Source organism: Atta cephalotes, assembly GCF_000143395.1.
Source record: "Atta cephalotes unplaced genomic scaffold scaffold00004, whole genome shotgun sequence".
Taxonomy (NCBI): domain Eukaryota; kingdom Metazoa; phylum Arthropoda; class Insecta; order Hymenoptera; family Formicidae; genus Atta; species Atta cephalotes.
The window spans coordinates 7,169,876-7,183,810 of record NW_012130068.1 but is presented as its reverse complement, the minus strand read 5'-3'; the positions used below and the strand labels follow the sequence as shown (position 1 = coordinate 7,183,810).

Sequence of the window (13,935 nt, the reverse complement as noted above, 5' to 3'; positions counted from 1 at the left end):
AAATCTCTCCTATAAATAAAAAAAAAAGCATTTTTAATACCAAAAAGATCAAAAATTTTTTAATGTGCTTACTTCATTTTCTAGCTGTTATTTTGTAAAAATTAGTAAAACGCCGTATAAACGTGAGGTAAACACGAACAATGATTCGCATTAACCATCCTCGTTATAGTTTCACAAGATCCGACTGTCTTTATTGCGACAAATAGACTGCGCATGGTAACGAAGTAATCGATCATTAGCTCGCGATTGCGATCCTGTGATTCCACGTTCCTGTTTAACATGGGCGGAACGGTTCCCTCCCGAGAACTCAGATCATGACTAGATGGCCAGCGCAATACTTCAGATGCGAGAAGAAACTTTAAACTGTCATTAAGGCAACTCTGTCTGGGTTAAGGGGTTCATTACCGATCGAGATTCGCGTCTCGGTTTCTTCTACGTCGTGTGCCCGACAACTGGCCCACGAGACGACTACCACTATGCTCCGCAAATTATGTCTGGTGCCAGTATGAATTTACAAGTTACTTTTCTCTTTATCTCCCCGTCGACTTAATCCACGTACGACCGATTGCCGTAGCAGCAATTACCTGATCGACTCGATCGATCGTAATCTATTGGAATTATGATACTCTAAAAATTAGAAATCGCTCACCTTGTGTCCAAGACAACTTGCGTTACGTGTTGTACTTGAGACGCATGATAAATCATCAAGCAGTACCTATATCACAACGTTCGAAGGAAAGTTTCATTTAAATTATATAATTCGAAAAAGAAGTTTTATTATTGGAGCATTTATGTTGAGATGAGAATTTATTCAATGCGAATCTATCATACACCAAATCGAACACCAAAGAATTTAATGTTTGATGCATAAAATGGAGAAAAAGAATTATATAAAAAAATGAATATGTGAATATATAATTCAAGCCTTGTCATTTTTTTCTCATGCTGTTTTTCTCACAAAAACCAGGAGAGATGAAGATTTTTTAAATAAAAGACAGTCTGACTTATTCTCCGAGAGAACAATCTGCCAACGATGCGTTTGCGAGGCGGGGAAAAAATGGGGAGGCATTTTCGTTAACGACCGTACGGGAATCTCGTAACTTGTATTACATCGTGGGGTGGGATAGGTGGCGATGAATCGTCGCATAAATCACACACGCTGGAAGCACAGAGGCGTCCATCACCGCCCCCACGTCTGTCTGTCCATCCGTTCGTCCGTTCGTCCGTCTGTCCGTCCGTTCGTTCGTCGCGGTAACGTCTTCGGGTCCTCCTCCGAGAGGGCAGGGAAAAGAAGGCTCGCTCGCAAATTAGTCACTGGGCCCAGATTACGAATGGACCACCTCCCTGGCGATCCGCGAGTATCCCGTTTCAGGAACGTCGGGCGAAATTAAACAAAGTGCTTCGCCCGGGTAGATTCCGCCTTCGGGGAGGCGCGACGACGTTGTGCTCTTCGTCATCCGCGTGTCGTTTTGTTGGCGCGAAAAAAGATTCGCGGAACGAACAAATGGGATCGATAAATTTCAACGGGGAGTCATTAATCGCGGAAACGATCTTCAAGGAAGACTACAAACGAGCTTGACGCTTTCTCGTCACACACTCGATTTCGTTTTTTTTTTTCCCTATTAGATGATTATTCGTTAATATTAAATTGTATTATTTGGTTTTCTGAAAACTTTTATCTTTTTAACGATTTTATGAAACTCTTGATTATTTCTCATTATTATTATATTTGTCAATCAAAATATGCTATATCTTTATTGCCAGAATGAAGAATGAAGGGAGTAAAAAATTGCGAGCGAAGTAATAAGTCTATTAAACTTTTAAAACCAAGTTGTATTACAGATACACGGTACAGACATTCGTATGAAAATGTACATGTGAGTCTCGATTCACCATATGTCGAATTCTCTGTTTTATTTCGGTGTTAATCTTGATTTATCTTTGTTGCAGGTGCAAGCCACCGATCCCGATTGCGGTGTAAACGCAATGGTCAATTATACTCTGGCTGGCGGTCGAGTGGAGAACGAACAGCTCCTGGTGCGCAGTGATACGGGAGATATTTGTATCCGGTCGCCGCTAGACAGAGAAACAGTACCTTATCTGGAGCTGCCTGTCATTGCCACTGATAGAGGTTTGTGTTATTTTCTTTCTAGAATCCGATTATTAAATCATATATCTTAAAAAAGGACTTGCATGTGATTTTAATAAATAAATAGCCACAACTGCGGTACTTAATGTCGAACTAAGAAATCAATATTTGCAGATGTTTCTTTAAAGAAAATATTTTGATCTATCAATGTCTTAGATAGGATCATTAATTTTTAAATGATTTAAAGATATGTAAGTTGACAGGTGGTATGCTCAGAAAGAATTTTAATTTTATAATTATACTTTCTATTAACATATGTAGTAATTAATTTACATTACTTATATTAGAGATAGAGGAATGTAAAAGTAATGAATTTTGAGCATTCTTTTTATTTTCTTTTCCCAGAACAAGATTTTAAAGAAAACTTAAAGTTCTGTGCTCCTATTTAATGATTAATATTATTTGATTTGATTACCTTTTTTTTCATTTATATAACTTAAATAACGTTAATGATTTATTTTTAGAGTTGATAGCTCAAAATATTTTTCTTAAAGGAACAAAATATCTGCAGATACCGATTTCTTTGTTTGACATTACGTAGTCGCAGTCGTGAAGTTTTACCTTCGGAACTTGTATCTAAACGCTTAACAACCTCAGCCATTGTAATTCGAGACGATCACAACCGTTGCGATAATTCGGCTCGATCGCGAAAGATCTCTCACGCCATCGGGATCTCTCGTTCTGACGACGTAGGGACAATGCCTGGCTCCGTTATTCGCGTGCAAGCCTTGTGTATGCGCACGAGCGTTGATAAGGGTAGAGACAAGTAGAAACAAGTGGAAACGGCAACATATGGAGACACACGCGCAGAAACTCGCGGCTCAGAAAACGGGAAGAGAAACAAAGCGGCGACGTGGTGCGGAGAGGAGAAAACCAACCGGCTATCGGCCCGTCGAGATCTAGTAGCTCTGTAATAGGGTATATGATTTATGTCGACAGTAGGCTCCCTGGCCATTTTCAACGCGGCGGCTCGCGGTCGCCTTATGGGAAAGGACAACGACTGAAGGTCCATTGATCCATCGTAAGGCTACCGTGCGACCAACGGCTATTGCATTTACCAATCTGGCGACTCTAAAGAGAAGAGGGCGAGAAGATGGTGGAATAGCATCCAAGAAGGAAAATGTTAACCGGTGGTTAAGAAATGAAAAAAAATCGAATATGCCATTGCTATTGTCGGCGTTATGCCGTTTTGCAAACAGGAATACATTCTTGCGTAATTGTCGCTCGTTATCGATTGTTTACCGTGCAACAGTAGCATGGCGACACTATCCGACGGACAATAGAATCGGCCGGATATGACGATATACAGGAGCGACTGTGAATACCATCGCTGTAGATCGCATTACTGATGAGCACCAGCATGATGTGATTTATACCATCTGCTGACGAATGATGCAAACACAATGCGATGATTATCTCAGTAAGAAACCGAAAAACAGAAGGAAACGATATTAAACAAAGTACCATTTAAGATTATAATGTGAATACAACTATTAGAAAATTATAATGTGAATACAACTATTAGAAAATAAAGGTCTTAAACGATCAAACTGGATCTATAGCTTTAATAATTCAGTGTAAATCATAATCAATCCTACAAACTGCGCGCAGAATTTAATTTTCAATCTTGAACTCCTGCATAGTAAAAAAATATTTTGTTTATGTAGAAATGGTCCACTCAAGTTCTTGTTAAAATTTTTTTATAAATTGTATATCGAATTTCTAGTATATTTGAATGTTAATTTAACATGATTTTATTTGAATATTCTGTTGAATTGATATCCGACATTTCTTTGAGTTAAAACACAATTTCTAACAAATAATATAAAAATGAATAATATAAAAATGTATTAATTTAACAAATATTAATTTTAATGAAGAAATATAGGATCACAGATTATATCAGTCTTATATTTTTTAAATTATTATTTGTTAAATTTTTACATAATATTTATGTTATTTTCTAATATATTCGTGTTAAATTCACAAAGACTTGAGTGGACCATTTGAGAATGTGAAATGTGTTAAATTTAACACAAATTTTCCAACTGTATAATAGAACTAGAGTATATCAGGAAATTAAAGGAAGGAAGAAAACATTTCTATAGACTATTCCGCCGCAGAACGGAAGTGACAGTTCGTGTGATAATAAATAAATCTCATCTCTCCACGAAGTGTATGTGTACAATCGTGCGCACTTGGGTATATTACATCTCAGCCAAAGACTCCGGCGCGGAAATGATTACAAATACCTTCCGGCAATTCGCACGTCCTCACGCGCTTCCTCATGCCGCCGCGCAGCCTGAGACTCATTAATCCTCCTCATCGCTTCTTATTTTTATCCCAGCGATTAATTCTTATTGCCCGCCAGTAATTCGCGCGGAGAAAATCATTTTGGTACAACGGCAGTAAAGCGAATCGCGAGCCATCGTGACCACACGGGCCAGGTGCACATGATTTATACCACCTGTTGACGGTCGTTCTGATGACGACGATGACGACGATGACGACGACGACGATGACGATGACAACGAGGAGTCTTCTACGTTGCGGTAGTTTCGCTGCTGCTAGGAGGTGCAAAGAAGTGCCGTATATCGTCGTCGATGTTTATCGGCGGGAAACGCGAACGATAACTAAACCATAGAGGTTTTATCGCGCTAATAGCGGTGGCTAACGCCGTGCGCGTTCACGGCGATAATTATTACCTGCGCGCTCAGCATCGAGGCGGAGATCTGTGAAAGGCATCTTGCTTGTATACGGATTTTCTCGTGTGAGTTATTTTGCTCGACTGCAAAAGCTAGCGGATGCGGGATCAATCCTAGACTCAAGATCTTTCAAGATCTGCTGGATCTATAATCACTTGGATGAATAATAAATTTAGAATTATATTCTGCTAATTGTTGTTGTCAGCTAGATTAAAAGATTAATAGATAAAAATTTTCCATTTTCTTGCGATTTAAATCCGAGAACGAGTGAGTACTATTTCAGTCGATTTAATCTTGTTGCTATAAAATTATAGAGGAAATAATATTGTAAATATATAATCATAATCGTGTTTTAAAAATGTTCTCTCAACGCATTTGCTATGCGTTGTGATTATAGCGATATCATCCGGCACGTACATCCGAACTGGATTTTCTATCAGCACACGGCCTTTGAAGCTGTGGAATCTCCACTCGGCATCGATGTGCGAGCGATATCTTACAAATGTAATTTCCACGTTAATCTCTCAGCGAAGTCTTTCGTATAGTTTTTCTGTTGTGATGAGAATATTCCTCCATCCAATCGATCTTATCGCTCATTTGCGATTCATATTATCGTGTTGGAAAAGTATCCAAGCCTTTTTCTTCTCAGATTATTAATATTCTTATAAAAATATTTTATGCTTATTAGCATAAAAATTATCAAATTACTTATCAATTTAATAGTTTCTTTCCATTTACATAAAAACTTAGATAATTCTTATTTATGACGTCATAACTTAGTTGAATATGCGTTCTTTTTCATTCTGATAAGTGAGATTCAACTTAGTTTTTGCCTACAATCTACACAACTAAGTCTTGTTAACTCATTAAAAGTGAGATTATAAATCTGTATCGTTACGCGGTAATTTTGTCATCAAAGCAAATACATGGAGAGAATTTTCTTTTAAAATTTTAAAATTACTCTAAAAATATGGTAATTGTGTACAATACAATATTTTAAAGATTTTTATCATGCACTTCACAAAAATTGATCAAACTTATTTTATACTTTATAGTAATTTTATTAATGAATGAGAGAGATTTACATTATTAAAATTCTTTGAAATATAATGTTGTCCGGCATATTTTCAAGGAATTTTCAATGAATTCTAAGAAAAAATTCTCTCCGTGTAGATGTTATTAAAAAATACATAACATAAACTTAGAATCACTTGTGTGAAAATGGAAAGCAACTAAGTGAAAGATAAGTGATATTATAACTTTGATTCTGTTCAATTTATTGTACGTTTCAAGAAAAAGGTTTCAACTCATGGTTTGCAGAATCAGATATAAATTTGTACAGAAATATTTAAGTTAAGATCCAATATCTTTGAATATAGAATTAGAGCTTTTCCTTTTTTCGAAATCTCGATAACGCAGTATATAGATATGGTAAAGGAACGCACGTTTCGGAGCTACGCTGGGAGGTGACTTTATTGGCACCGGCGTCATAAATCTTCGGAGGGTTTAACTTCCACCGACTGTCATTGTCCGCGCCGTTCTTGCGCTTATTTATTTCACCCTTTCGACTCCCGCCGTGTTACTGTGCATAATCTTGGATATGTCACTGGTGCGACCTTTCAGTTCGCACTTTGTAGCATATCCCGGAATTAGTGTGCGCGTGCGTTTGCTCACGGTATATTAATGGTACCTCGTCAACCGTAAGGATGTACTTTCGTAACAGCGAAAGAAACGCATTACGGTTTTACGCGAAGGTATATCTACCACATGATGCATACGATTTAAGGGAAAATCATTTCTCAACCTCTTTTATCAAGATTGTTCTTATATGAAAAAAGAAATTGGGGATACTAAAAAAAAAATGATTCTAATTAAACCTGCGGGATGCTAATATTTACGGTTGCGTTTCCGTAATGCGTGGAACTCATTTCCTCGCGTGGCGTAATTTCGCAGTATAAGGTTGAGCACCGCCGCACCTACCGGCCGCATAAATCTCTCGGAGGCCCTTCGTATCCCCCGCTGCATGAATCCCGAAAAGAACTCATCCCGGCGATCGACCGCGTGAAATTAAAAGGGCCGGACTGCAGCGGGCACGAAAATATCAGGCAACGTGCATTAAAATGCCGTTGAACTACCCCAGGAAGTCTGTATCCGTTCGTACCTGGGTGCATTCTCTGTCTTCCGTATCGAACGCGAGAGCGCGTAATCAATTTTTTTACCTCCTAAAGAAAGAAGAAGAAAGGGAAAAAATGCTATAAAGTGCGTCATTTGATCTGTGGGAAACGTTCGTGCCTGACAATTAAGAATTGTCGTTGGGAACTTTTTCGATAAGCTTCATGAATGGACTGTATCCACAATAGACTGAAGATTAATTCTTTTCGATGCCTCGATGTTTCATAAGTCGATCAGAAATTTAAAGAGGTATCTATTATATCTGTATGAAAGATTTATTTATAATATTTTTAATATTATTTTTATTAAAAAACACATTTTTATAATTTATTTACGTTATTATTTTTATTGTTGTACACCAAAATTTGAAAAATAACAATAACAAAAATCTAATTTTTGTATAAAAACTTTAAGCATTCAAAATGACTTAGCAAAGTTGCATTGATTCACTAATTAATTACAAAACATTTAAACAAATAAATATTTTGTTTATTTATTTACAACTAATTTTTGCATTGCAACGTAACTTGATATAAGTCTCTATAAAAAATTGTAGTTTTTATTGTTATTTTATAATATAGTTTCATGTATTTCTATTAGAGCATAAAAAAATATTACTTTTTATTAAAATACTTTTGATCAGATGGTAAATCGTTGCTAAATTTTTTATATTACTTTTGCGATCTAGAATAATAATCTCTAATTTTTTATTATTTGGAAATATCTCACCTCTTTAATCGATAAATATATAAAGGGATTTAAAAGGGATTGAAACATTTACTTCGATGTTTACTCTCTAAATCTGATGTGGATAATCACTAATTACTCAGTGGCACTGATAATCAGTTCAACTAAAAAAGGAGAATATTTGAGCATTAATAACTAAAATACTGATATTTGCATGTTAATTTCAATCTTTCAATACCATATTCATTAAATTTAAGTACTAAAACAAGGTTAAATCACATGATAAAAATTAGTTAGGTTAGAGATCTCATATTAATTCACTGATTACCAATAGCATATTTGGCACTGATATCAGTGATCAGAGATTTAGAGAGTATTTATCTAAATAATATATGCGGGTAATTCACGTACAATTAACCTGTGTCGGTTTGTAATTGACATCCCATAATTGACCCTTTGTTTACGATTAATTTTGTCAAATTTAAAATTCTTTATTTTGATCAGAAGCTTCGTTCTTCTGTATCGGAGAAGAAGTTGTGGTGGCGTCACAGATCCGGGAGATCGGGGGACCGGCTCTTGACGCATGACTCCAATGACACTCGCACCTATAAATCTCCTCGCGCTCGGAGAGAGCTCCGCTCGGTCGAGTCCATACATTATTGTGAGTTACGGTTGTAAACCGTTTAAACATCGGATTACCCATTTTACATACTGTCTTTGATATTAACACTTGCGTCGCCTAAATCCGAAGCGATCAGGAGCTCGCAATATCCCGTCGTGCCTGATTTCTCATTGCTCGCCAGCATTGCGCTATCATGGAAAATGCGTATAAGGAGATAGAATTTGTAGATAATCTCCGATTTGAAATGGGAGACGATATGGTTTAGCGATATTATAATTGCGGAGAGCTGATAAAATGTAACTTTCGCAAGCTTAATGCTTGAATTTTGCATCATGGGACAACTAAATATGAAAGTTTATCACGTTTATCATTATCCATGGAAAGCTATGTGCAAGATGCGGAAATACGAGAATAACGTCGTAATCGCTTCTCCTGCAATGGAATAGTCATTATCGCGTGTAGCTTGTATTTTCTAAAATTTTTGAAGTGAAATATAATAATTCTAAAGAGCGATGAAGAGTGACAATTGAGCCAGTATTGAGAAAGTGTGGCTCAATTGTCAATTTTTAAGAGTGAAATTTCACTCTTCAGAGTTAGATTCTACTCCAAAGATTTTAGAGAGTAGGTCAGTCGATGTCTCAGGAGCAATTATTCCACAGTGGCCACAAGACTCTAAAAGAGCGCAGTCATTTGGGGGACTCTGTAAGCTTCTCACGTTTGAAATATTATTACGAGCGGCGCATTACCCTCGCGCGCGGGGGTTAAAAGGAGCTCACGTCGACGCACACGTACTCACGTGCGTCCGAATAAAACGAAGAGAGAGGGACGGGATACTGACCGAGGAAAAGGATGTTGAAGGAAGAACGGAAAGAAAGAACGAGATGAAAACACGATGAACGGAGAGAGAGCGAGAGAATCTCCAGCGGCTGATTGGGTCCGAGAAAAGGCCACGAGAACGGGACGCTCGTGATTTATGCCGACCGGCTTCGGGCGCGCCGTAGATTCGTTCTCTACGCCGGCTAATACCCCGACATTATTTGGCTCGATAAGAGGATTTCGGCCGGGAATGAAATAAACATAATGCGCTCTCGGCCACGTACCTCTCGCTTCTGCGCATACATCGTGGACCACTCGCGATCACTAGCAAGTATCCAAATTCAACGCTGCTCAACCGCTTGATTCCGATAATTAATTGCAGAGTTTAAATCAAATCCGTAGTGAAAAATTGTTGATGACAGTTGAACATTCAACATTGTTCTTTTTCGTTATCCTAACTTTTACGAAAAGAAATTCACTATTAATTATTATAAAAGATTAGACCTCCAATTCTTAAGTTAAATAACATTTTGTTATTTTTAACTCTCGAGTGTCAATTATTTTAATTCTCTCTCTCAAAACATGTAATTGAAGAAACTACATCTAATCAACTAACTTCTGCTTTCTAAATCTGAATCAATGGATAATCACATCAGTGCTAAATATGCCACTGGTAATCAGTGAATGAAATGTAAGATGATCCTTAGCTGATTTTTATTATGTGATCTAACTAATCTTGTTTTAATGCATAAATTCAATGAATATAGTATTGGAAAATTGAAATTAACATGCAAATATCAGTATTTTAATTATATAATGCTTAAACATTCTTCCTTTTTTAGTTGAACTTCATTGATTATTATCAGTGCCAAGTATGTCACTAGGTAATGACTATCCACTAATTTAAAGAGTGTGATTAAATTATTTATCTTCAATGTAAACAGCGTTTATATCAACATAATTATTCATAAATAATAAACTAAATTTGAGTCAAATTGATACATTTTTTGAATTGTTTATCTCCATTGTTTTATCATTAAAAATAAGTCAAATTGGGTATAATTTAATATTATGAATTTTAATATATTATGAACAGTGCTTTCCGTAACTATTAATTTTATTAATTTTATATCCATAAGACATATATCTAATAATTGAATTCTGTTCGCAGGGGGATTAAGCACGATAGCGATTGTGGGCATTCAGGTAACAGACGTGAACGACAATCGGCCGATTTTCAAGCCACAGCGATATAACGTAACCCTGCGCAACGACGACGTGACACGTAGTTCGATTTTGAAGCTGGTGGCGACCGATCTCGATATCTCCGTCTTCGGTCATGTCACCTATCGCATCAACAATGGCAATGAAGACGAAATCTTTCAAATCGATCGTAACACCGGCGAGCTGCACGTGGCGAGGCCGGGTCTACTTTCGCGATTGTCGTTGCATCACATCAATGTAACGGCGACTGATGCAGCCGGCTTGAAGAGTATCATCGACGCCGAGGTCAAGATTACCGTCTCCATCGCGGAGCATAGAATCGCCACGTGTGAGAAACCACGTTACACCGTCTCAGTCAAGGAAAATATTCCGCAGAATTCCGTCGTCAGCGGCGTGAACAGCACCACGACAGCGTCATCCTCGTCAACTGGTAAGTTGATTCGCTTTTATGCCAAACTTTTTCATTGGTCGACTGTTGTGTCTTATAATGCATTATCATGTTACGTCACGTGTCGAGCACGTGTCCAGAATACTGCGACCGACGATGAATAATGAAGGTTTCTCCACGCAAATTTTGCGTGGACATTTATAAATACAGCGATTTATTTATATGTCGACATTATTTTGATAATTTTCACATATATTACATGAAAAGAACGATTACTGAAGTATCTAAAAAAAAAAATTTTATTCGATCATAAAATAATTATATTTTTACTCAGGGAAACTCAGACATGACGAAAACAGCAATGCTGTAAAAAATTTTTTGATATTCCAATCAATTTGAGTGTCCCATGTAATTATTTTATAATCCAACAAAATTATTTTTAGATCGCATCTAGCTAAATTTGTAGATACTTTAGCAAAATCGTGTTCTTTCCCTATATACGTTGTACGTATTTTTATTGTCTTTCACTTGCATTGTATTTACATTACTTGCACTTGGAAAACTCAAAAGTTATGTTCGCCTAGCGTCATCATACCGAGTCATTTGCGTAAGGGTACTTGCATACCGGAGTTAATCTGGCGGGTCTTCTAAAATGGAGGTACAATCCTCGACCAGCGAATGCCTCGGAAACGTATTCCACGCGCGGCGTTATCGCGTTAGCATAGTCGCGTCACGAGTAAAACGCCGAGGACTCCACGAACGCCTACGTGTGCACGTGGACGTATGCTCAGGCACGATGCGCAACTCTAAAAGTCAAAGCATATCACGCGAATGAAGATACTCTCTGTCTTCCCTTCTCTTTATTTAGAAAAGAGAATCTAGCAAAGCGGTAGCGTTACACCAAATGCCCTGATATATTTTCGCATGCTATTTAAAGGAATCTTAAATCTTTAATCTCTCTATTTAAAGGAAAGCACTAAAGATATGGCAATATAAGTAAAAAAAATTCCGTGAGATGAAATCTTCTATTAAGTCTTCCTGATTTCCGGTCTATTATAAAATTATGGTGATCATACATCCTTTATTGTAAAGCACAGTCCTTTATTTCAGGTAGCTTTTTAAATTTACTTATTTTTTAAAAACTTTCTAATTTTCTCTTTTATTTTAACAATTTTTTTTTTAATTGGCATTCTATGTCTAATGTACTGAGCGAATTTTTACGGAAATAATCAACAAATTTAGTTTTATGCAATATTATGCAGCCCAAACTGAACAAAGCTTCAATAATATCAAATTAATTGTGATTAATTGAAAAGTGGCTTTTAATAGTCAAATTTACTATTTGATGTCATTTTGACTGGTATCATGACTGTGTTTTACTTGGGAGTCAAGTATATTAGCAAGAAATTAATACGCGGATTTCTTTCACAAATAAGTTTGGAAATATTTAGAAATAAAGTCCTAAAATTTTCAGGTTTATTTTCTCTAAGAAAATATGGTCATCGTATAATTATGGTAGATCGTAATATCACTGCAAGATGAAATCTAATGAATTTAGAAGGATAGGAGAAAAAGGTTCCGTGTTCGAGCAAAACAGGTGACCGTCGAAAGAAGAAGAGAAATGGGATTCGCGCAGCAGGAGGAGGCTGAGATCGTAGACGACGATGAGGTGGAGGAGATAGAGGTGAAGGAGGATTGAGCATCGGTAAGGTCGCGGACGGGTGGGTGGATTGCTCTGTGCCGATACACCGAGACGTGGGATGGAGAGAAAGGCAGCTGATCGAGGGGGGAGGTAAAGAGAAAGAGAGAGAGAAGAAGTACGTATCCGTGTTTCCACACTGGTGGTACATCCGATGCAAGATACGGCGCGTCACGACCTGCGCTCGCCGCGCCGTATACGCCGATGCGCCGTGTAAACTGTCCCGCACGGTATCGAACAGCACGGCACGGTACGTTATACGCCCGAGAATGCCGAATAGTTTACACGATGGTGCCTTACCGGTGGTCGTATTGTTTGCCTCGGCGTGGCCCGTATATGCAGTCTGTTGCATATCAATGCGCGAGGCTGAGCGACGACGTAAATCTCTCTCTCTCTCTCTCTCTCTCTCTCTCTCTTCCTTTCTTTTTTTTGATTTCTCATCTTCTCTTAACATCATCATTCTTTCTCTTTGGAGGAGCTCCTTGTTCATGGTCTCACTTATTTCCATCATGTATCTATCACTATGATTTGAAACAAGGAAAGGAGAGAGTCTATGAATGTATAAGCCATGCTATCTAAGGTCAAAAACATTCTGATTCTGTGCGATTTTAGCCTAATCTATAATGTACTCTTTCAATTCTTTAAATCTGAATTAGTAGATAATCATTAATTACCAAGTGGCATACTTTGCATTGATAATTCAGTGAAGTTCAACTAAAAAAAAAATGTTTGAGTATTATACAACTAAAATATTGATATTTGCATGTTTAATTTCAATCTTCCAATATCATATTCATTAAATTTAAGTATTAAAACAAGGTTAGTTAGATCACACCATAAAGATTAATTAAAGGTCTCACATTCTGATTCTGATCTGAGTGGCATACTTGGTACTGATATCAGTGATTATTCATTGATTCAAATTTAGAGAAAATGTACGCTTTCTGTTTCTTTGTTCTCGATATAAAAGTTGATGAACTCGAAAGAAATGAAAAATATACATAAATGACAAGAAACACGGTCATCGGTAAAACAATTGCAAAAAGCAAAAAAGATAAAAGATAAAAAACAAGAAACAGGAAGTAAAAAATTGTAGACAAGAAGTAAACATTGTAGATTAAGCTTTATATTCGTGACAAATTTCTCGTCTTGGCAATCTTCTTCTTCATAAGTCTTTTTTGTAGAAATTTGCGTTTAATCGCAATCGAAAGATTTCTGTCGGATTCTTCATATTTTTGAGAAAAATGCTTACTTTTCAAAATATTTATTAAGGGATCTGAGACTTTTTATACACCGTGTGTGTGTGTGTGTGTGTGTGTATGTGTGCGCGTGTGCGTGCGCGTGTGCGTGCGCGTGTGCGTGTGCGTGTGCGTGTGTGCGCGCGTGTGCGTGTGCGTGTGTGCGCGCGCGCGTGTGTGTGTGTGTGTGTGTGTGTGTGTGTGTGTGTGTGTGTGTGATATATATATATATATA

General features: G+C 37.2%; 1 protein-coding gene across 1 annotated transcript in view; it reads left to right on the top strand.

Moving 5' to 3' along the window:
• The first annotated feature begins 1,950 nt into the window (after positions 1-1,950).
• The window catches only part of LOC105626030 (protein dachsous), a 74,408-nt gene continuing 62,423 nt past the window's right edge, over positions 1,951-13,935 (top strand). The window contains exons 1-2 of the mRNA XM_012207342.1: positions 1,951-2,131; positions 10,323-10,805. Of these exons, the coding sequence (XP_012062732.1) occupies positions 1,987-2,131; positions 10,323-10,805 (628 nt within the window). The 5' untranslated portion in view covers positions 1,951-1,986. The remainder of the gene's footprint in view (positions 2,132-10,322; positions 10,806-13,935) is intronic.